We start from the raw sequence: 25,030 nt of genomic DNA on the forward strand, positions 1-25,030 counted from the left end.
AGAAACCCTGTGAGATAATAAATGTTTGTTCTTTTAAGTTGTTAAGTTTGGGGTAATTTGTTATGCAGCAATAGATAAGAGAATTTTCTCAGGTTTCTGGCTCAGGTGATAAGATGGATTGCAAAGCTATTAAGCAAGAAAGGAAACTCAAGATGACAAGCAAGGTCACAGGAAGAGACAAGGAAGAAGAATTCCTAATTAATTTGCCCATACAGGGCTTTACACACTCTATGGCAGAGGACACTTGTATGGGCCCAGAGATCATGATTTTCTAACCACAAACAGTACAGTGTTCAGCAATGGGACTGAGTGTTAGAAATCAGACCGATCTTAGAAAACTGAGGAATGATGGGTTTATGAACTAACTACTGATGCTGCTGGCAGATTTGAGTCTGGGTACCACCCACAAATCAGGGAGTGTGTGGGGAAGGAAATCCTTCCATTGGCTGGATTTTTAAAAAGCACTGTTATCACCATCCTTTCTTCTCCCATTCTCCATTATTTACCCTCTAAATGGTCTAGTTCTAGATACTTTATTCTAGAGTTCTGTCTTGACCTCCCTGGCATCCTCTTGAAGGCTCTTTCTGTCCTATTGTCACTGGGTTCCAGGACTCTCCCATCAAGGAGATTAGTTATGCAGCCAGGCCCCCAGAAAGCTCTTGCCTCCCACCGCCCCCCCCCCCAACTGTCCTCACAATCCTCTTCTGCAACCTTCTCTTTACATGGGGGCGGGGGCATCCTTGCTGCTAGAATCTATGTATTTTAGGGGTGCCTGGGTGGCTCAGTCAGTTGAGCGCCCAACTTCAGCTCAGGTCATGATCTCACAGTTTATGGGATCAAGCCCCGCATCAGGCTCTGCGCCAACAGCACAGAGCCTGCTTGGGATTCTGTGTCTCCCTCTCTCTCTGCCCCTTCCCTGCTCTCTCTCTCTCTCAAAAATAAACATTAAACATTTTTTTTCTTTAATCTATGTGTTCTCTATTTTCTGTAGAGGCCACTTTTAGGCAACAGGCTTCAGTAATGCAATGTAGAGGAAGGCAAAAGGGCCCACAGCAACCACCTGGCTCATCAGGTGACAAACCTCAGAATATCCACAGGCCCCAACTGACTTATGAGCTACTTACAACCAGGTGCAGGTACGAAAAAAGGGGAAAATTCCTTATGTCCCCATATGTCCTCACCTTCCCCCTTAAAAACAGCCCCAACCACAGCCTCAATGCAGACAGTCTGTCCTTTGCTGTCCTCCCTTGGGCTCCCTTGCAGTGTATTCAGTAAACTTCTATCTCCCTTGCTCTGCCTTTGGTGAATTCTTTCACTGCCCATGCTGCCTGCCCCCACCCTATCAGGACGCCCCACATTTGGGGACCCCCCCCTCCCGCACCATCTGATTAGGAGAAACACCACACTTTCCCCTTGGTCTCCAGAGCAGTAACTCTGAAAGTGTAAAAGCCCCATCCATAAATATAGCCACGTCTGATAGAAGACCTCATTGCTTTCTTATTGGAATGTTTTCACCAATAGGAAAAAAATCACCAAAGAGGGAGGTCCTAGGCAAAATTTCTTGAAATCGCAGATTATCTTCGTGCTCTCAGCCTCCTCCTTTCTTGGCCTTTTCTTCTTTCTCAGTTGCAGCCTCTCTCCTTCCTTCCCAACATGCCCAAACCAAGCACCAGGGACTTTATAAGCAATGGCGCTTTGAGCTTTTACAACCTGGTATCCTTATGCATGTCACATGCCCTAGTGCAAAATATCTAATACAATTTAAAGTTATGTAACTATATTTTAACAGAGATGAAAACTTTAACCTCTGGATAAAACTCTAATGGTGGAATTTGGGGCATCCAACAAAAAGTGGAGAATGGGTGAATGTAGGGACTTCACTGAATCATGAAAATCTTACTCCCCACATAGTGATTCAAGAGTAAAGATGGCTCCCATCATGCACACCTACAAACAAGAACTACAGACAGCTGATTTCCTGTCCCCCACCCCTGGTGCCCCAAGAGGGGAGGAAAATCTATGTGCATTTATAAACATGCTCTGCAGCTATCTGGATGTGTAATCACAGAAATAAATGCAGCTGTGTTTATTCAACATGCACAGCCTTGCACCTCGGCCATGTTGCTAAAACGCTCACGGGACAGATGTGCAGGCGCCAGTCTCCAATGCTTAGAACTTCATTATTTCCAGACTGAAAAATTCCTTCTAGCACGCAAAGGAAAATTCTCCCACACCAGGGCTCATCCCACATGCCCTGGGATAGCCACCCAATGAAAGACTTCCTGGAGAGCTCAGTTAACTGCACGGGAGTTGTGGGAATGTGGAGGAAGACACTGAAAATCAGAAAAAGAACAGGGTAAGACAGCATGAGAGCGGCCCCATGACTTGCTGCCATTAAACAGCTTCTAAGTTGGGGGGTGCCTGGGTGGCTCAGTTGGTTGGGCATCTGACTTTGCTCAGGTCATGATCTCACAGTTCGTGGGTTCGAGCCCCACGTCAGGCTCTGTGCTGACAGCTCGGAGCCCAGAGCCTCCTTCAGATTCTGTGTCTCCCTCTCTCTGCCCCTCCCCCTGCTCGTTGTCTGTCACTCTCTGTCTCTCAAAAATACATAAACGTTAAAAAATAAAATAAATAAATAAAAGAGAACTTCTAAGTGGAGGAAGAACTTGCCAGAATGGCTACTACTTCAGTTTGACACGTTTGTGTTCGTGGAGTGGTCAAACAAGGGTGAGACACACTATGCTGCTATGGGCTGAATGTGTCCCCTCAAATTCCTATGTTGAAATCCTAATGCCCAATGTGACTGATGGGATTATAAGATGGGGCCTTTGGGAGGTGCTTAGGTCACATGAGGACAAGGATTGCATGAACGTGACTGATACCGTTAGCCCCTAAGCCCCTTCCCCTATGCTAGAAATCAACAGTCTGCAACCCAGGAGAGTGCCTTCATCAGAACCTGACCACACTGGCACCCTGATCTTGGACTCCCAGCCTCCAGAACAGTAGGAAATAAATTTGTGGCATCTTGTTATAGTAGCCCAATGGACTATGACCTATGCCTTCCAAGGTAAGAGGTCGGCAAACACTCCCATGCTTGCTCATTGTCTTAAGGAGCCACCTTATAGATAGAAGATAAACTTCTAGATAGAAGGAACACTTGAAGGGGATTGATTCAAACCACATATTTTCTTTTTCTTCAGGTGATGATTATATGATTTGTCTTTTTGCAGTCAGTGTGAAAAGGGGGTTATTCTTAGTTTAAATAACATTTCAAATTCCACTGCTTTCCATAAAATCACCTGTTTTCAGAGACTTGGTTCAGTGACTGGGGAGAGGGCTGCTTCAGGAGAAGCAGGCAGGAGGTGATGAGCTTGAAGCTGCCATGAGTGTAGCTTGTTGGGGTGTTTTCCCATAATGAGATACTGATCTGGTCACTGGAGGCTAAGGGGCCGCAGATGTTAACAGTGCCGGTGGGTCGGATTCTTTCATAAACTTGCCAGGGTAACAAAGTCATCAGGCCTCTTCCAGTTCATTACCATCTCTTCCCTTTCCAGCACCTGATCTTTTGTAAGACTCCATGTTCTCCTTAAACCCAAGTTATAGGCAAGCAACCCTCTTGCTTTCTTGTGCCACAAAAACCAAGAACCGAACTACTAAAATAGGAAATGTCAACTATGACTCACTCTCTCCCCTCAACTCTCCACACACACCTTCCTCATTATATTCTCCTTCATGGCATAATTACTGAAACCAGGATCCATCAATCATACTGGACATGTGGCAGGTGCAAGGAGAATGCTACTTTGACTCAGATTTTGTGTACAAAAGGAACTGGACTGAATGGAAGTGGCTTTGAGTCAGAAACTCACCACTTTTCAGCACAAGTGTTTTGGGTACAGAATAGGCAAGTTGTTTATAAAGGCAAAGACAGTATTTCTCATCTGGAAGTCTCATCTGGAGATCCCACAATGAAATCTCTTTTTAGCACATGAGAAAATTAAGCTCGGGGAAGTAAAATGCCTTATCTGAAGTCAAACAGCTAATGGGCAGCACGGCTCGGACAAGGGACAAGTCCTCAGGTCTCCTGGCTCTCACTTTCCAGCTTCTTTCCAACATACGATGCTCTTTGGTATAGGTCATTGTGATTTGTTATTTTCTACTGATGTTTGGTTATTCAGGGTTTTTCTGTTTGGTTGGCTAGTCACTTGGGTTACTTTTGTAAATTAAGACAGTCCATCCTTGCCTTTTCTCCTGGGATTCTAGGAAACAGAGATATATCTAGAATGTTAGCAAGGGGAGAAAGAGGCTAGAGTAGAACGCTTGCAAACTTTTAAGTTTGGGACTATCACTTCCTCCTCTTACAATGGTATCACAGCATTATTGTGCATCCCTACCTCAGTCCTCATGAATTTTGTATTGGTTTCTTGAAGCAAGCAAGAAAAAAAAAGGATTAGCTGTAGAAATGTTCCTTTCAGACCTGAAATCTCTTCCAAAAGATCTGCTCAATTCTCTTAAATCTTTCCTTTATAGTGAGATATTAAACAATGAAACTACTTCAGTGGGGGAGGGGGAACATGTTTTAACATCTGGTTTTGCTATCAAACTAAAAATACTCCTGAAGTCTACATTTTCCTTGGTCCAATAGCTAAATAATAAACATAATTGAAAAAATTATTCTCTTTAGTATCTTGCCAACTTCATTCTGGTCTTGTCTAAAACAACATCATAGTGATGTAAGGAATTAAAAACTTTTAATATTACTTTAAATTATAGTGTATTTTCCTAATCAGTTTCCTTATCTTTAACGATGATCCAAGTAAGTGGGGCTTTAAAAATAAATTTCCTATATTTAACTGAATTTCAACTCCAACTCCTGTTCAGTGATGTCATCAGCTTAAACCCAGATTATCTACACCACTTGGCTGGTTCCACGACTATTATAATGATCCTAAGGGAAAAGAGAATGGGTTACCAGAGAGAATGCTTTGGTTTTAAATAACATTTTATTCAGTGGAAAAGAAAAGTAAATGGAAACGTACATAAACTTTGAATTAAAGATTTCCATTTCTTTTTTTTCCCTTAAATTTATTTATTTATTTTGAGAGAGACAGAGAGAGTGCAGTGGGGAAGGGGCAGAGAAAGAGGGAGAATCTCAAGCAGGCTCCACACTGTCAGCACTGAGCCCACGTAGAACTCGAACTCAAGAAATTGTGAGATAATGACCTGAGCTGAAATCCAGAGTCAGATGCTTAACAGACAGAGCCACCCAGGCACCTCTTCTTTATTTTTTTTTTTTAAGACTTTTTTTTTTTTTTTTTTTTTTTTTTGAGAGAGAGAGAGCATGCACGCGCTCCAGCAGAGGAGGGGCAGAGGTCCAGAGGGGAGGGGCAGAGAGAGAGAGAGAGAATGAATCTTAAGCGGACTCAGGCTTGATCTCATGGCCATGGGATCATGACCTGACCTGAAATCAAGAGTCTGACACTTAACCAACTGAGCCAGCCAGGCACCACCCTTAAAGATTTTCATTTCTAAAAGTTTTTTTTTTTTAGGTACACTAGGGATCTAGAACCAAAAAGATATTAAGTCCCCTTCCTTCCCAGCTTAACAATAACTCCTTAACACATTCTTGACTCAGTCCCTGTTCTGAAATAGTTCTTCAAAATAGTTTTAGAGGGCACACACACTGACACTACACAACGTAAACAGGGTTTTCAAGAAGCATGTTGTATCAAATTGTTACATACGTGTTTGTTTCGGCAGCCCTTTTTAAATGTCACCTGTAATGACTGAGGCAAGAAAGAGCATTTCGGTTCAAGATCTTCCATAATCCCACAATGGCTAAACCTAGGTAGGAAACTGTAGCTTTCACACTACCAGATATCTCACTTTATTTTTTTTTAAATGTTTTTAAATGTTTATTAACTTTTGAGAGAGAGAGACAGACAGAGAGAGAGAGAGAGAGAGAGAGAGAGAGAGAGACAATGCGTGAGCAGGGGAAGGGGAGAGAGAAAGAGACACAGAATCTGAAGCAGGCTCCAGGCTCTGAGATGTCAGCAGAGAACCTGACACAGGGCTCCAACTCACGAGTGGTGAGATCATGACCTGAGCGGAAGTCGGATACTTAATCGACCGAGCCACATAGGCACCCCCAGATATCTCACTTTAGAACTAGAATAATAATGGGGAAGAAGAAATTACTGAAAATTATTGGAAGAAATACTCTATTATAGCTTCAAATACATTTTCAGTTCCCCAGAAAACATGGTCACTTGATAAAAATCTCCCTTACAAAAAGGAGATTTTAAGGTATAAAGATGGTGACTGCTTTCCAAATTTGTAGTTTATTTTTTTAATAAACATTATTTTAGATCAGGTTTAGATTTATTTTTACAAGTGCAAAGATAATACATAGATTTCCCATTTACCCCGTACTCACTTTTATTAACATTTTCCGTTAGTATATTTGTCACAACTGATAAACCAATATTGACACATTATTAACTAAAGTCTGTATTTTATTCAGATTTCCTTGGTTCTCCCTAATATCCTTTTTCTGTTCCAGGATATACTATTTTTATCTCCTTCATGTCTCCTTAGGCTTCTCTGGACTGTGACAGTTTAAGACTTTCTTTTCTTTGTTTATGTTAGCCCTGAGAGTTTTGAGGAGTACAGGTTGGGTATTTTTTGAATGTCCCTCAACTGGGATTTATCTGATGTTTTTTTCTTGGTTCCATTGGGATGATGGGTTTGGAGGGAGGACAATCACAAAGATGTCATTTCATCACATCATACCAAGGGTACACACTATCAACATTACTGATGTTAATTTTGACCTCCTCACTGACAGGTCATGATTGTCAGGTTTTTCTAATGTAAAGTTACTCATTTTTCTCAGTCCATACTTGGTAAGGAGCCAGGAGTTATGTTCCATCTCCTTGAGGATAGAGTATCTACATAATTTGGACAACTTCTATACCTTAGATTTGTCTGTTCGCCTCCATTTGTTTATTCAAATATTTATATCAATGTGAACTCATGAATATTTATTTTATACTTTAGGTCATCATCCAAAACTATTTTACATTGTTGCCCAGCTTTGTTCATTAGGAGTTCTTTCAGATGGCTCCTTGGACCTTGGGCATATACTCGCAATTGCAGGCTACTACTGCTGCTGTTTGAGCACTTCCTTATTTTCTGGCACTACAAGGGGTCCAGGGCTCATCTTGTCTATTTCCTCCAGTCCTAGCCATTCCTCCAAGAAGCCCTGGTTTCCTTACTGGAGAATGGTAAAAACCAAGATCCAGGCACTGTGCTTTTAGACACTCTTGGCTGACAAGCAAGGAAATTTATGCTTTCATGCTAACCCTTGGAAAACACCTACTTATAATTACAGTATTTCTACATACAACCATCTGTATCCCTCTTAAGCCAAACATAAGTTTACAGTGATGCCTCCAATTCTAATCTATCAGCACATAGATCATTCTAGGGTCCTCCCCTGGCTCTCTGTAACCTCCCACTTCAAAAGTAGGAAACCTGGTTCCCAGGTTTACATAATTGACTGAATTGCTCAATTCCAGTAGACATGTATAGTGGTCCTGGACTTGTTAACCTGTATCCCCATGGGAAATACCTTAATCAATTACAGCACAGTACTGAGGTGCACTGCCTTTTGCCTTTAGTTTTACAGACTCCCCTCATTTCCAAAGTGACAGGTCAGCACCTTCTCCCCCAACCCCCGCCAGCGAGGTTGTTTCATACATTTTTAATACAGTTAGATTGTTTGGTCACAATGTGCATTCCAGCCTAGGATCCTCTGATCTCCTAAACGATAATTATTTATATATTATCAAATTAAATAATTTAAGTTTTATTTTCAACATGGGGCAGGGGGAGGGTGACAAGGGGAGAAGGTACTGATGGAACTCAAAAGGGAAGGTATTAACAATTTAGAGATTTTCTTAAGTTTCTACTATCTGATTAAAAATAGAAATTTATTGAAAACTAATGTAATTATTTTTTAAACATATTGAAATCTTTGCACATAAAAATGGACATGGTAAAGATCAAAAGTAAGAAACATAGTTCCCTCTTATAATTGAAACATGGATTTTTCTAGGAGCTTTCAGTAACTTTATCCAATTTTCCTAATTGTAAAATGAGAATAAAACATTTCTTATCCAGGACTAAGAATTTATGGTAGGTATGCAGATAGTATTCTGCCACTCAAGGATAAAATGTTAGTTTTAATAAAAGCAGACTCTATGCCTTGGAGAAAATAAGCTCTACCCAATTATATTTTTCATACAATAGTAAAATTTTCTATTTTCATACAATCATATTCATAAAGCCTAGTAACCCTGATGATGATTAACTTCTTATCACTGAGGAATTTTTTCTGTCTAGCAACCTGGGATCCTTAGGCATTTTAAAGTCCTTAAACTATCCAAACAGTTACCAATATACACCTAGATTTATTCTTAAGCATGTGGGAGAGTTTAAAAAGATTTAGTGGCCATAAATTACCCCAAAAAAAGACAAAAGGGAGAGGAAACATCTTTTGAGGATTTCTTTTTTAAAACAAAATTTATTATCCTCGTAAGGCTGCATAAATGCCATTTATTTACTAACAGATAATCACAAATTTCCAAGGATACAGTTTAAACTCCTGCTATGATCATGCATTTTATTGAATTATCAGAAGAGGAAACATTACACGTAAATTTGCCAAGACAACCTTTGCAGGAACAAGATGTGCCCAAGCACCCCTTCAGTTCCTTTACAGAAAGCAGCATTTATCCATACATAATTCACACCTGACATGGAACATAATTCAAAAATCTAATCTCTTTCTGTGTAGTGAGCACTGAGAAGGAAGCCATGTGTGAGGCCATTAATGAATATTTCTTCCAATTACTATTAATAGATTCTTCTTCCCCATTATTTTATTTCAAAAATGAAATATCTAGGAGTATTAAAAACCGATTTCCTAATCAAGTATTCAGAGACCATATGTTGTTAAAGCTCACTGAAAACCCTATCCTTAATAATTTCAAAAAATTTTAAAGATACAATTAGAACACCTGTTTCTTTGAGCCTGGCTAGCTCAGTCAGTTAAGCGTCCAGCTTTTGATTTCTCCTCAGGTCACGACCTCCCGGTTTGTGAGATTGAGCCCCACGTCAGGCTCTGTACTGACAGCATGGAGCCTGCTTGGGATTCTTTCTCTCCCTCTCTCCCTGCCCCTCCCCTGCTGGCGCTCTCCCTCTGTCTCAAAATAAATAAATAAACTTAAAAAAGAAAAAAAAAAAAAGAAAGAACACTTGTTTCTTTCTCTCCTGGTTTCCCAAGAATATCCAATAAGTTATTCTATACATAAATCAGTATGCTTTTGTACTGGTGTAAGTTTGTACCAACCCTGCAATTTCCCAAAGACTGTCTCAGACTCCAACAGAAAAAAGACAAGAACTGAACTCATTGTAAGTAGAGTGGGAGACCAGAGCAGAGAGGTAAGATTGGAGGCAAGGAATAGGATAATTAGAGCCCAAAATTAAAGTGATGCTTTAAATAAAGCAAATCTAAAAGGTTTCAGGGGGAAGGGGGTTAGGGAAGAGATCTAAGCAATTTCCAGAGACGACCACTTCTGTCAAGGGAGTCTGATGCCATAAAAGAAGGCGCTCAAAACAAGATCATGGAGATCAGCATTCCTATCGATTTGCAGTACATTAGCACAAAGAAATAGGTAAAATAATGAGGAATCAAAAAAGTTTGATTTAAAAATTCTCAAATTCTAAAAACCTCGAATAATTGTGGGAGGAAGGGCAAGAAGAACAGAACAAATGGCTGCCTAACCTAATGTGCCCTTGGAAATTGATGCTTCATCAATTCCTTCTCTCCACACGAAAAACCCAGAGGCTCCTGGTGTCAAATAGGAAGAATCAGCGCCAAAGGAGCAAGTGTGCAGTCTCAGCAGGACCGCCACACCCCACAGAAACACACCATTCCAGTGTTGTGGGGGTTCACGCTACCTGACAACCGACAGTCTGGGAGGCACAGCTGCCAAGACACAGGTACAGTAAGAAAAGTCCCCAAGCAGAGCTGGCATTATTTGGAACCACTTTAGCAGGCCTCACACCAACAAAACTTGGCGGCAGTTTGTTCCCTCAGGGGGAATCTGAAGGAACTTTGAGAAAGTATTTGCTCAGAGCCACATACCGCTTCTATCTACAGCACTCAAGTCACCAGCAGAGATCCCAACAGAGAGCTAGGCTCGGGATTTAATCATTAGGCTTGCCTTTCAATCTCCTAACTCAGAAATACAGGGGCTTAATAAAGTAATCTTTTCATCCTGACTTAAGGGAAATAATCCCATTAAGAGTTGAGCATGCCTGGGAATTTACCTGCTTCACCGTGGGTCTAGGGATTTGAGGCTAGATGGGTAATGCCACAGAATAAAGAGGAGCATCTTTGCAGAGACTGTCCCCTGTCTGAGAGTGTCCCTGCAAAGGCTTCTCTCCCAGTGTGTGAGATGAACGGGCAGGGGGCTGTGGGGCGCCCAGATAACCTACCTGCCACTCTGGTCTGAGGTCCAGGTAACTGATCGCCCCTGGGGTTTGGTGCTGTACCGTATCCTTATGGCGTGAGGAAAGTCAGTAGCTGTCTGAGCCCCTGTCTTCCTGATCTGCAAGCTCCAAGTGTCAGTGTCAAACAGGAGTTCCCCACAGCCAGGAGCCTGGCTGCAACGAGCATAATAGTCTAACTGCTCCCTCCAACGATCTGCAGGCAGAGTCACAAGTTCACACACAATCTGATTCCTGAGCTCCTCAGAAACAACTGTGAGCTTGGGAGACCTTGTCAATTTTTCAATACCTGGCACAGCAGCAACATCCACCTCCTCAACCTTTAACACAGATAAATCACAGCAGTCCAACACTAGCAAAAAATCCTCACTCCCATGATTCCCTGTGTCACAGCAGTACTTTGAGCTAGAAATCCCAGAAGCCTGTTCCCGGTTGTCATGGTTACCATCTTTACCAGAAGTATCTTTTTCACCTTTACCACAGATTGTAAAATCATTAGATCTTGTTTTAGGGGAGAAGGTCCTCGTATCTGTCACAGGACTATGGCAGGGTTCAGGCATCCTAAATCTGCAGGCTTCGTTTGACTCTGTTCGGCAGGGTTCCTTGGTGGACCGACTCTGTTTCTTTCCAGACTCAAAGAAAAGCACTATGGTGCCCTCGATGATTTGACTTTCAAAGTCCACATCTAAATCCAGTACATAGTGCTTCACAAGTATGTGGCTGGTGTTGGCCATGAGAGGTAGGTCATCCCGGGAAGGGTCCAGCTTTGTGTCCATGGCGTTGGTTGTTGTTCGAGAGCTTTGTTAAAATCTCAGAAGGGGCTTCCTAGCTGCCTTAATCTTCCAGAATCATAAATGGCCGCTTACCAAAAAAACACCTGATGTCACAATTATGGCTCTTTCAGTCCCCTGGCAAAGAAGAAAAACACCATGAGACAAAATTCCAAACAAGACCCTAAATGTTCCTACAACCACTGTTTCACTTCAGCAAACTGACTCCCTCCTTAAATAATCCCCCAATGTGGTAGAAGCTCATGGCTAGAAGGCAGACTAATCTTTCTGACTGACATCAAAGAAGGCTGCATTATGGGTTTCTAAAAATATTTCAATTACCAATGGAATGAAAGGGGCCTCCACAAAGCCTGAAGATTCTTGCTCTTAACTAGAACAGTCCTTGTTCTGGGAAAGAGCAATTGTTATGCAAAAGCATAACTGAGCATCACTGCGCCTCTTGTTTTAAAAGATATTAAATGCATCATTTCTAATTTTGTGCATCAAAGATAAGTGATTGTTTGTCTCCTGTGATTCTAAGTAACAAATGTGAACGAAGGCTAAATGGCCTCATACGTTTTATTCTTTGAGAGTAATAATTTAATACATAAAATGTAACTCCAGGGATTAATGTACTTTTCACATTAGGCCTGCTCTCATATCAGCACTTCCAGTAAATTACAGGAAAATGAGCCAATTTACCAGGAGTGCATTCTAAGTATTCCTTTGAGATTGTTCATGGAGATTTTTCAAATTTATAGTTAAATACTCAAGGTATATCATTACATCTTAATAGCTGAAAACCCATTAACATTCTGGATAATAGCCTTCTTGTGGCAAACAAAAAGGTCTTCTCATTTGAAAAAAAAATAGTATGCAAATACCTATAAAAGGAAAAAGAGAAATTAAAATGTAGAAACAGATGTTGTAATAAAATGCCCAAGTTCTTCATAAAAGTTCTGAATCAAAATGTATTCTTATTTTATAATAGCAATCCGGCTACAAGAAAAATTATTTGAAATTATTTCAGTCCCTGTTGTGTACCTAATTTCTTTCAGCGTATGCTGTTCTTTATTTTTTATTCTTTTACCAAAAATGAAAACGGGGGAAAGAAATAACAACTCTGACAGGGTAGATATATTTAAAATAATCTTTGTATTTCTACATATCAGGAGGTATTCTTGTATCAACTACAAAACAACATTGCTTGCTTGACTTTTCAAGTAAAACTGAACCCTCCCTTTTTATTCTGTTTAACTCCTCCTCACTTCCCCTCAGATTTTATCTGCCTGTCTACTAGACTCTTATTTCCTTCCTTTTAGAATCTCATTCCAGAAATCAAACCTATTGAATTTTCATTTTCTACCTCTCCACAGGCTACTTCCTCAGGAAAATCCTACCTACCCTAAGCAGGGAGGGGGGTGGAAAACCTGGCTTCCTGCATCCTTGTCCAATCTGGTTTCAAGCTATTTTCCCGGCACGGAGACCATACTCCCTTTGCATCCGTGTCCTCTAGCCAAAGGGCCTGCTCAACAGTCTGTCCCTAAATATGACCTGCTCTTTCGACTAGGCAGTGGCCATACCTGGAGTGTTCCCATAGCTACCTGCCAAATTCCATTCTGTCTCCACACCCAGTTCAAGTGCAATCACTTCCTGAAATCCTTCCTTACTCTCTATTCTCCCACTCTTCACCAAACTGTATGTGGCAATATACAGTTTGACTTTAAAAGTAATAGGAACTGAGAGAAATCAGGGATGCAAAGAATATTTTGAGATTACTTTATAAAGAAGTTGGCACTCGCCTGGGCTCTAGAAGAATCAATAGGCCAAAGGAGGAAGACAGTGTTTTCTTTTCTGCATGAAAGCAATTGAACTTGTCATGTAAAGAATAATTCATAGTCTAACCCTAATAGATCCTTTCATTTACTTGTAAAAATTAATATAATTTAAGAATAAAATGTATTCTATAGAGCAGTTGTCACCACTTTTGTCCCTGGTGGCCGATAATAAGGCAGCCTGAGAATCCCATCCATCCAAGCCTGTTAACATCACCTTGTCACCCTAACTGGAATCATTTGCTTCTCTTCCTTGGATTCTTGAGTACACTCCCCATAGCTGCAGTTCTAAATCGTTTCTTCTTTTAACTTTCCAGTTCCATGCCTGCTGACTCGTTCTCGGCTAATTATTTGGCCTCCCACTTTACTGAGATTATTTCAAATCTCTGAAACTCCCTCATGGCTCAAGTATCTGTAGTTCTTCACAACTATTGCCTTCTCCTTTTTGACTCAAAGAAAACAACAGTATCCCTTCTCCCCAAAGCTAATTCCTTTCCCCTTGAATCCTAGCTTCTGGGGTATGAAAGGGCCAAATGAATAGCACTCTTCTTGCCCACTGAAATTCTGAACACACTGAAATATAAGATGAGGATATGGCAGAGGGATACCAAAATATCACTATTATTACAGGTGGAGGTTAAACTGGAGAATATGGTTTAATGTGGGAGCCAAAGGTACCTGAAAACTCAATCCCAAAATTCAACAGATTTACCCCCAGGGTCACAGGAAACACTGGATCAGGTCAAAGCTCCCACAAAAGGTACCCTCTCCAGGTAAGAATTAGGGCCTGGAGAAGTAAGGAGAATAGCCCTCCAAGGTCAGGACTGCTGGCCCAAAAGCAAAATGGAGGAACTCAAAGGAACAGAACATGCTCGATTTCTTCTTCCCGCTCCACCTCCTTTAAGAGGGAAGGAGTAAAGTGATCAAGAATTTTACAGTAATTAAGCACCCTTCACAAGACAGGAAATATCAGAAATAAGAAGCTTTCCCTCAAACTCTATCTCCTCCTATTAATTTGGAATCTTCTTACATTTGACAAAAAATGTTTTTCTCTTGCCAACATCTTCTTCCTCTCAGTGTTTCTATCCTATTCCCAATGTTTCAAACACTCCCAGGGGCTGCCATCTTCAAAAACAAACATTGCAATATATCCATATCAAAGCACTATGTTATACACCTTAACCTAATACAATGTTGTATGTCAATTACATCAATTAAACTGGAAAAAAATAAAAACAAACAAAAACATTCGACCCTGCTGCCTATGTTAACTAAGTTTTTATTTCTTTGCATTCTGGAACTGACAGATTCCTTAGGGCTTAGTGCAACTGTCTAGTTCTACAAATCATGACAATGAGGCCCAGAGAGGTAAAGCAATGTGCCAAGGTCACTCATTTCTGATGCTTTTCTCCTTGCCAATTCTTTCCCTTGCAATTCTCATCCTCCAGCTCTTGTGGCCATTTTCTTTATGTTGTCCAAATCATAAATCAAATGTCACCTCCTAAGACTGTCTTCTGTATTCCCATGCTCCCTTTCCTATCCTTCCAGTCATATGGACTAGACTCATTTCATACCGTAATAGCTTTGTGGGGAAAGGAGAATTTTTAGGCCAGCCCCAGAAGATTCAGAAGATCACGGTCACCTCTGCATGGTTTCCAACCTAAGCTGTGTACAATATGTATGTAAGTCCGTTAAACTCGCTGCTTATTACACCTATTTCCTCCTTGCCTTGGATTCTTAGATGACCTGAATCTCCTTTCTCGACAAGTTCACAACTCTCACTGATGTCAATCAGGGTCACAGCCCCACGTTTAGGGAAGAACTGAACTAACTGTGGTTGCAAATGCGAGTACGTGGCCACCTTGTAAGGCTTCTCTCAGCAAATAGTAACCATATTTCTAAGCAGTCTGTTGACTTCAGCACTTTTTGCTATTATTGTGCTCCAATTTAAAATGCCAGTTTGTCTCACTGAAGCATTTTTCCATTCTCTGTCATAAGCCATAACATATAAAATTCCCCCCTTTATCAAACCCAATGGTTAGTTTCCAGTGGCTAACCACTGCTGCCTCTAAAATAAGTGTACTGCGTGGTATGTATTTTAAACGCTTAAATGATTGTCTTAGCAACACCATTAAAGGCTTCAAAAGGATTAACATACAGCAATATTTTTCTTGAGCAAGGTGGGAGGAGGGGGCAAAAGAGAGGATCAAATACTAAACAGTTATGGCACACTGAAGAAACTGCCCTGCCACTTTCACTCGCCAAACAGAAGTGCACACACCTACAAATGTGTAAAATAGCCTCTGTAGAGCCATTCCAGATACCTCTAAAGAAAATAATTTCACTCTCCTTTCAAGCTACAAAGCCACATGTGTGATTCTCATGACCCTTCCCTTATCCTGCCTCATTCTGCAGTTACCTCTACCCTTCCATGGTCTAAAAACAACTAGAGATTCCTGATTCATCTTTGTATGCATGGCCACGTTGAGTAGAACGTACACAGTAGGTTCTCAGCAAATATCTGTGGAATTGACATCTGAGGTCATTTATGACTTCTATGTCTAGCTATCTACAGAGCAGGGATTCTGGCTTGCATAGGTTCTAGTAGAAAGCTATGGCTTAGGGGCGCCTGGGTGGCGCAGTCGGTTAAGCGTCCGACTTCAACCAGGTCAGGATCTCACGGTCCGTGAGTTCGAGCCCCACGTCGGGCTCTGGGCTGATGGCTCAGAGCCTGGAGCCTGTTTCCGATTCTGTGTCTCCCTCTCTCTCTGCCCCTCCCCCGTTCATGCTCTGTCTCTCTCTGTCCCAAAAATAAATAAACGTTGAAAAAAAAATTTAAAAAAAAAAAGAAAGCTATGGCTTAAAAAACATCTTTCTCCAAATGGTTCTCACTTTTTCTTCTCATACCTGTCCCTCTTTATGCCACATCTCTTTCCTTGTAAGCAAGTCAAGGGAAAAGGAGAAATTTACCGTATACCACTGAGCACACTATGAGTGGTTACAAAATATTTCATTCTACAGACTACTTGTTCAGAGGAAGATAGCTTTCTGCTATTCCAAGTGTGTTCCTTCTGTAGAATACAGTGATTGCTCTTAATGACAGCCAGTTTACTTGCTAAAGTATACTGTTTCTGGGCACAGTTCCTCAGACACTCAAATGCATATAATCATAGGAACATAGCTTATTGCTGTGAAATTTGATAAAATAATTTCAGAATTAGAAGGAATCTTAGAAGCGCAAATGTATTATTTTGTATTTAGAAATGTCACACTGACATATTACTCTGTAACTTATTTCTTTCATCAGTGGTTTTGAAATACAGCCATGTAGATGCACATAAATCTGGCTCATGTCTTGTAAATGCTGCTTAGTGTCCCTATATGAATATTCTACAATTTATCTACACATTTCCCTACTGATACTTAAATCCTTTTAAATTTGTCATTATTATACACCATGCTACAATGAACATCCCTATATAGGTCTCCTGGTGCAAGTGTTCCCTGGGTGAAACACCTAGAAATTCCATTTGGCCTCAGATTAGTATTGCCACACCAACTTTCTTTTGGTTTGTTTTTAACTGATACATCTTTTCTATCTCTTTATTTTTATTGTTAACTGCTCTGGGTTGTTTTGCCTTGAGTATCCTTTCAAAGCAACAGTTGGCTGTATTTAAAACATATAATTATCATTTTTAATAACTGAGGTTAATTTACTTACATTTATCATGATTACTGCTATAACAGCACTGATCTCATCTCAACCAATTTATTTTGTGTTTTCTTTCTTTCTCTCTCTCTTTCTTTCTTTCTTAAATGTTTATTTATTTTTGAGAGAGAGAGAGAAACAGATCGTGAGCATGGGAGGGGCAGAGACAGAGGAAGACACAAAATCCCAAGCAGGCTCCAGGCTCTGAGCGGTCAGCACAGAGCATGACACAGGACTCGAACTCACGAACTATAAGATCATGACCTGAGCCAAAGCCAGAGGCTTAACTGACTGAGCCACCCAGGCGCCCCTATTTTGTGTCTTCTATCTACCATGATTTCTTTGCTACTTAGCTTTTACTTTCTGCTTTTTCTGTATTTTTTCTGAAATATTTTTTCCCTCTACTGTTTCATAAGTTATACAATCTATTTCTTTAACATGCCTACTTAAAGTCAATCTCTAGTAGTCTTCTAAATAATAAGACCCTAGAAAGTTTTACCCTCAGTCTCTCCTCTTCCCCACTCTCTATCAGCTCCCACATTATTGTTGCTAATGTCTTAATATCACATTGTGGGTTTTTTTAAGTTTATTTATTTTGAGAGGGCATACACGCAAGAGGGGAAGGGGCAGAGAGAGACTGGGAGGCAAGGGAAAATACCAAGCAGCCTCAGTACTACCAGTGCAGAGCCCAACATTGGGCTCAAACTCATGAACTATGAGATCATGACCTGAACTGAAGTCAAGAGTCAGACACTTAACTGAATGAACCACCCAGGCAGCCCAATATCACATCTTTAACAACCCTCATCCAACTTAGAAAAAAAAAAAAAGTTAATACTTACTTGTATTTGTTTACCAGATTCCTTACTCATGACTGATTTATGCATTCCATTCATCCTGTCAGGGTTCAATTTTGTCCCAATTGCTATTGCTACCTGAAAAATTAACTCAAGACTTTGTGGCTTCAAAAAGCAACCATTTGATTCTGTTCTGTGGGTCAGGAATTTGGGTAACTCAGCTGGGCCATTTTCTGTATCTTCTGAAAATGACTACGGCACTCAGTGGTAAGAGAATGGCTCATCTGGGGGCTCTGATGACCAGGAGCAGTCATACACAGCCCATCTAACATAGAGGTTTCAGAAGAGCTGGACAACTTATATGGCAACTGGTGGGCCTCAGAGCACGTGTCCCAAAGGACCAGTTGAAAGCTGAATGACCTTTTCTGACCTAGCCTCAAAAGTCACTGTGGTATCACTCTACCATATCCTATTGGTTTCAAAAAGAGTTGTATAGCTAAGCTGGTCCAGATTCAAGGAGAGGGAACTCAACTTCATGTCTTGATGGGAGAGTGGCTAGGTCATACTGCAGAGTGGCCTGTGAGAAGGTAGACACTGTTATGGCCATTTTGGGAAAATACACTCTGCCACAATTTCCTTGTTACTTAAGTATGTCTTTAGTAATTCTTTCAGGAGTCCATGAGTAGTAAACTTTCAACATCCATATGTTTGAAAATGTCATTATTATATCCTCACTATTGAATGATCACTTAACTAAGTATAGATTTTATGCTGATAGTTATTTTCACTTAGTACTTTGAACATATTACTATACTATATTCTGACATTTCTTTGTGCTGATAAGGCATTTGATATTAATCTGCATTTCTTGATATGTATCTGTTTTTTTCTCCCTAGCAGCTTTTATACTTTTTCATTATCTTTGATGTTCTATTGTCTCATTTGATGTATTTAAATGTGAATTTATTTTTATATGGCTTGCTCAAGATTCAGTGTGCTCCTTTAGTCTGAGGAATTCTTTCCATGTATAACGCCAAGTAGACAGAAATTTTCCTTGCCTCTCTATTGAGACGGTGTAATGGAATTTTCTTTCTCCATTTGCCCCTTCATGGCTTCTGGCTTTATACAGGTATCTCAGTTTCAGTTCTCCACAGGCACTAGGTCTACGGCCAAGCACCTCTTCCTTGGTATGTATCAGGATCCAACCCCCTTGCGATTAAGCCTACACTTTCCCTCTCCATTTTGGTTAACTAGGATAACTCTTTCTTTGTTGTGAATCTGCATGTGCGTGTGTGTGTGTGTTGTTATACTTTGTCCAGCATTTCTAAATACTTGGTAAGTTTTTTGTTTGTTATTGTTGTTTTTTAAGTAGGCTCCACACCCAGCATGAAGCCCAACACGGGGCTTGAACTCACAACCCTGAGATCACAACCTGAGCTCAGATAAAGAGTCGGACGCTTAACCAACTGAGCCACTCAGATGCCCCCAGCATTTCTAAATACTTGAGGGGGGGGAATTCCTCATAATTCAGTTCATCATACTGACCAGAAACCCACGAAATCCACTTTACCAATTAAATGGTCCACAGCCACAAGTCCCCTGGCTTAAGAAGTTTTCATGCAGGCCATGGTTTGCTGTATAACTTTCTAGGCACCATAGCAACAGATTCCCTTTCATCATCACAGAAGCCTAGAGAGATGATTAAAGACTGAGGGGATAAGAATACATGCAAAGAAAGAAGCCAAGATGCAAAGAACGCTGGAGTATATTGCTCATTCATTCAACAACTATGTGGAATCCTCTTCTATTCTCTTTATTAACTTTTTCTCTCTCCCAACCATGTCCTCAAGGAAAACTTTCCAGACCTCACCGATTAAGTCAATTTCCCTATTAGATCTCATAGCACTGTATACTTCTTTATAGCACTACAGTTTTCATTTTACATTTTTTGTTTGATTGTTTAATTAATATTGTTCTTCCTCTTAAATGAAAGAGAGTACCACTTCTGGTAATAGCAGAGTAGCTTGTATCAAACCAATCCTCTTATTGATAGCACTCATAAACTCTAGACAACAACAAAAATCTGAAGGTACATGAGAATGAACAGAAAGCTGACAGAAACTGTAGGGAGTTAACACTTGGGAGAAGGGAATGGCACTGAGTTTCCTGGGTTATTGCTTTTCATCTGAGGGCAGGCCCTACTTGGCACTATACTACTAAAATTCAGACTGAAACCTGCAACCTTACTGGCTAAAAAATCAGAAAACAGAGTTCAGGACTGACTCAGTACCTGGAAAGTAAAGAAGGAAAACTTCAGAAAAGGTATGAGGCCCATATTCTGCATATATACTGCCTAATTTTCTATGGAACCCCTGAACCATGCATTTAGAGGCAGACCAAATAGTCCAAGTATGGCTAAATGAACTGAAGTAAGATTTCTGCTGCTGCCCACTTCAGGGAAGGCAAAGTTGAAAGTTTAAGTTCAGCCAAGTTAATTGCTTCCTAATACAAATACAAAACATTAATACTCTTCAGAGGAACATAAATCCAGTTTCTACTAAAGTATCAATCACAATGTCCAAGATAAAATCCAAAATTATTAAACACAAAAAGAAACAGGAAAATATGACCCACACTTAAAAAGCAATCAAACGGAAACTGACATGAGTGGACCCAAATATTAGAATGCTAGAAACAGCCAACAAGGACTTTAAAGCAGTTATTAGTATCATAATTAAGGACACAAATACCATAATGAATGAACTAAGGTACACTCAGCAGAGAAAAAGAAATTACTTAAAAAAAAAAAAAAAAAAGGAAATTCTAAGAAATGAAAAATACTATATCTGAAATAAAAAATCCACTGAAGTTTAACAGAGATTATAGAAGAATAAGTAATCTTGAAAATATTTATATAGCAAAAATATTTATATGGCAATATTTATATAGCAAATATTATTATTAGCAATCTGAAGACCAGGGAGAAAAAATATGAACCAGTGAACAGAGTCCAAGGTACTTTGGGTCAAAGATTTAACATATATAGAACTGAAGTCCAAGAAGAACAGGTGAATAAGAATGCTGCAGCAAAGAATACATTAAAAACACTGGGTGCAGTGACAACAACCAGCACCCAGATTACGGTTCCTAAATACCATTTTCCAATGAAAGGAACTCCTAGGAGGAAGGGCTGATTCTAGGACTGGGGCAGGAAAAACAGAAGATGAGCCTACAGCATCATATAGATCCCAAAAGTAAGAAAGCTTAAAAAAAAAAAAAAAAAGGCAGTGGGTGGGGGAGAATGGGCATCTCAAAAGGACACAGAACTAACTGCAGGAGCTTCCAATTGCCAAAAGTAGAACAATCTGAGCAGGAAAATAAATACTGACAGTATTGGATTAGAACCCAAAGAATAAAATAAACACCTATAACTCAATTCTGATAAAAACAAATGATTGATAAATGGGGAAGAAGGGAACATCTTCCTTAAATAATTCCAAATAACAGAAATTGATACTACCTCTTCCAAAAGGCAGGGGTAAGGCTTAATTTCCTTCCCCTTGAGTATGAGCTCCGCTTAGTGACTCACTTCCAAAGAATAGAGAATGGAAAAGAAGAACTACGAAGTTTAGAGTAGAGAAATGTGGCAGACCTAAACTTAACCACATTATCGAGGTTAGTATCACCAGTGATAAGTCATTCTGGTATCATTATCCCATCCTATGATTCAATCATTGAGAAGGGCACCTGACCTCTGTAGTATTCTTCCCCAAATCCATAAGCTCAGTTTAAGTATTATAAAACATCTGACAAAGCCACACTGAAGGACATTCTAAAAAATATTTGTCCAGTATTCTTCAAAATTGTCAACACAATGAAAAGTGAGGAAAATCTGAAAAACTGCTACAGATTGAAGGAGGCTTAGGGTATGATGATAAAATGTAATGTAGTATCTTAGACTGGATCCCAAAACAGGAAAAGAAGAAAATAAAAAAGGACACTAGTGGGAAAACTGTAGCTATTAGTGGCATTGTGCCAATTTACTTTTATAATTTAACAAATACACCATGATTATGTAAGATTATGGGAAGCTGGGTGATACATATATGGGAACTCCATAGTATCTTTGCAAATCTTCTGGTAAATCTGAAAGTATCACAAAAGAAACCATTTATTTTTAGAATAGTTAAAATTTTCCAAATTTGGTGAGAGATATAAATCTAAAGATTCAAGAATCTGAGAACTCAAGCAAGATAAATGCAAAGGAAACCACAGCTAGGTGTGACACAAACTGCTAAAAACCAAAAATAAGGAAAAAAATCTTGAAACTAGCCAGAACAAAATGATATTACATACAGGAGGAAAATGACACAAATGACATCTGGCCTCTCATCAGAATAACACTTATCAGAAATCATGGTAGCTCAGAAAACAATGGAATGATATCTTGTAAGTGTTTAATGAATTTGGGGAAGCACATTTGCCTCAAATATATTAGTCCTAAAATACTATTTATTTTATAAGAACAATTTGCTAGGAAGCTCTTGTTTTTGTGCTTAGCATGACGGCAGCCCATTTCCGCTTAAATTATCCAAACTTCTGAATAAAGGGGGCCTGGACCAATTTCTACTTTATTTAAAATTGGTATTTCCTCTTATTTACTTTTAAATTTTTAATTCTTTGTATTTAAAGACAAATGTATACTCTAAAAGACTAACCCTCTCTCCAAAATATCTGGCTCTTTCCTTCCTCAGTAGAAATGCTCATGAATCACGGACAAGTTGACATAGCATGGAGCAGGTTTTCTACCCAAAAGTTTGAGTAGCTATTAAAGGGTCTGGCCCCTCAGAACTCTTCTTTCAGCTGCTCATTTTAATACCTTTGATAGCAATGGTTCACTGATGCCTTAAACAGTTAATAAACTTTCAAAGTTGAAGTTATTTTTAAACAGCAGAAACAAGCCAATCAGATAATCACCATTATCTCTGGTACAGTTTTGATCTTTGAGTTTAGGATATGCCAATATGCCTTCAGTCACTTTATTTGGTTTCCAGCGTTTTAACATTAAGCTTTCCCCTTTTGTTCATTTCTTTTTATTTTTCTTCTACTTCAAGTAAAAATGCAGTGTTAAAACAACATTAAGCTATATGTTTTAACTGAACAAAGTACCAGGATATTCAGAGTTTAAATTCCCTCTGGAACCCTAACTCTAACAGCCTGCACTGCACCCCCACCCCGCCCGCGGTATAAATATATGCTACAATAGGGTCTTTCATTGCAAAACTCATACCTGTGAGGCAATGTCATTTATCACTGAGTAAATAATGCAAGATAACATACTGAAAAGGGGATTTTGCTTTATTCCCTTAACTATAAATAAAAATATGTAGCACTTTTCAGGATTACCATGTGGTATGATATGTATGATTTAATAAAGATTAAATACCAGTCTTTAAACCAAACTGTAAATAAGATAAACTATGGTCTCTGGTCTCAAGTTTTAAATAGACTCTCTTTTCTTTAAATTTACTGCTTTCATGAAGCATATAAGGGTGACTGCATATAATTTGTGATCCTGCAATGAAAGAGCTATTGTGATATGTATATGTGGGGAAAAACACACAACAACTGGAGTTAATGTTGTTGTGGGAATTAAAGAAAGTGCCTGTGATGAAGATCAGCGCAGTGAGGCCAAGTCAGAACTAGAGTCAAAGGCCTTTTTCCGGATAAAGAAAGCAAATCACTGTCAGCTGTGGCTTGATTTATATATTATAACCAGTCGGGGCGGGGGAGCGGGGGGAGGGGGAGGGGGAGGGAGAGCGGTCTAACATGTGAAAACAGAAAACAAAAACTGATTTTACTCACATCAGTATATGACTACCCTGAATTATGTTTGAACATGATGTGATATGATGGAATTCAGCTTCCCTGATGGCAGCTTGTGTTTATTCTGGCTATTCTGATCCCATCTCAGCATCCAGATGCCATTCCTCTCTGGTGCCTAATGTGTTTATGCTCACAGTATCAGCAGGCATTGGGTTGCAAAGATCAGATTGGAAGTGATTTCACTCTATTTTCAAAGAGAAAAGAATTTATCCCTTTGATTGCTACTTGCTTGCAAAGTAGAACTTGTTCCAGTTTTCTAAAAGTGCCACTTAAACTAAATTATAGCAGAGTGATCGCAAAAGGATTCCTAGGAGAACACATTACAGTTACAGAAAATAGAAATTTCACTTTTCTACTCCTTTTTGAAGAAGTCATACTGACCAGCAAAGGCACTGGAAAAGTTCTTTACCTGCTGAACTGCAACATCTCATTCCTCCTTAGGAGATGTATCTTCATCAACACTGATTTGTTCCTGGCACTAACAACAATTAAAGGTTTCATATAAACATCTAAACTTTAAAACTAGAAAACAGCTTTTCTGTGTCAAAACTGTTAGACATGTCAATAGAACACAACAAAGAACTCATCAATCATAGCGTGGCCTGTTGTGGATACACCTCTCCAGACAAGCTGACTTTGTCCTCACAGAATCCCTTTATCCTTCCTCTTTCCCGTGCTCTTTGCCGTCTTGCTGATGGCACAAGACCTACTAACATATACTGACAACTCTCCATTATCCAGAGGCAAAGACCATGATTTGTCAGGTTTTTTTTTTAAGTGCCTTTATGAAAAACTGGACACTAGCGAAAAGCAATGAAAACATCTGTTAGAGACAATCTATCTAGAAGAAGAAATAATTGATGTTTACTGAGTGCTTACTATGTATCTGACACTCTCCTAATCCCTGGCAATCTTTTTTATTCTTACTATCCCCTTTTACAGATGAGGAAATGATGTGGGGAGAAGCTAAGTGTCCAAGATTACCAAGATCTGAACTCAAGTAGTTGGACTCCAGAGTGTTCTTGCCCTCTACTGCAGGGCAATCCTACAGAGTAACCACGGCATGCCACCATGTGTTAATGTCACAGGTAAAACCAAACAGAAGCCCATCATAGAAAACCGCAAAGGTGAGGGGAAAACCTAGACCTGGGTACAGGAGTATGAAGGGAACAAAATTAGGTCAGGGAAGGGAGGGGTGAGGACAAACAACAGACACTGCATCTCTGCCCAGCTCTTGTCCCGTTCTAATACTTTTTTTAAGTTGTTTTTTTGTTGTTGTTGTTGTTTTTGGTGTTGTGTTTTTTGTTTTGTTTTGGGGTTTTTTTTGAGAGAGAGAGAGAGAGCATAAGCAGGGGAGGAATAGAGAGAGAGAATCCCAAGCAGGCTCTGTGCTGGCAGCACAGAGCCTGATGTGGAGCTCGAACCCACAAACCATGAGATCACGACCTGAGCCAA

At 39.8% G+C, this 25,030-nt stretch overlaps 1 protein-coding gene across 11 annotated transcripts in view; it reads right to left on the reverse strand.

The window, feature by feature from the left end:
• AOPEP (aminopeptidase O (putative)) overlaps positions 1 to 25,030 on the reverse strand; it is a 341,245-nt gene that overhangs the window by 293,514 nt on the left and 22,701 nt on the right. For all 11 annotated transcript variants that reach the window (XR_008291205.1, XR_008291206.1, XR_008291207.1 and 8 more), the window contains one exon: positions 10,567 to 11,486. Coding sequence is in view for 8 of the 11 variants with exons in the window: in XM_027048223.2 (XP_026904024.1) it covers positions 10,567 to 11,354 (788 nt within the window). In the remaining 3 variants the exon portion in view is untranslated. Of the gene's footprint in view, positions 1 to 10,566; positions 11,487 to 25,030 lie in introns of those variants that run through there.

This window comes from Acinonyx jubatus, chromosome D4 (assembly GCF_027475565.1).
Source record: "Acinonyx jubatus isolate Ajub_Pintada_27869175 chromosome D4, VMU_Ajub_asm_v1.0, whole genome shotgun sequence".
NCBI classification, from domain to species: Eukaryota; Metazoa; Chordata; class Mammalia; order Carnivora; family Felidae; genus Acinonyx; species Acinonyx jubatus.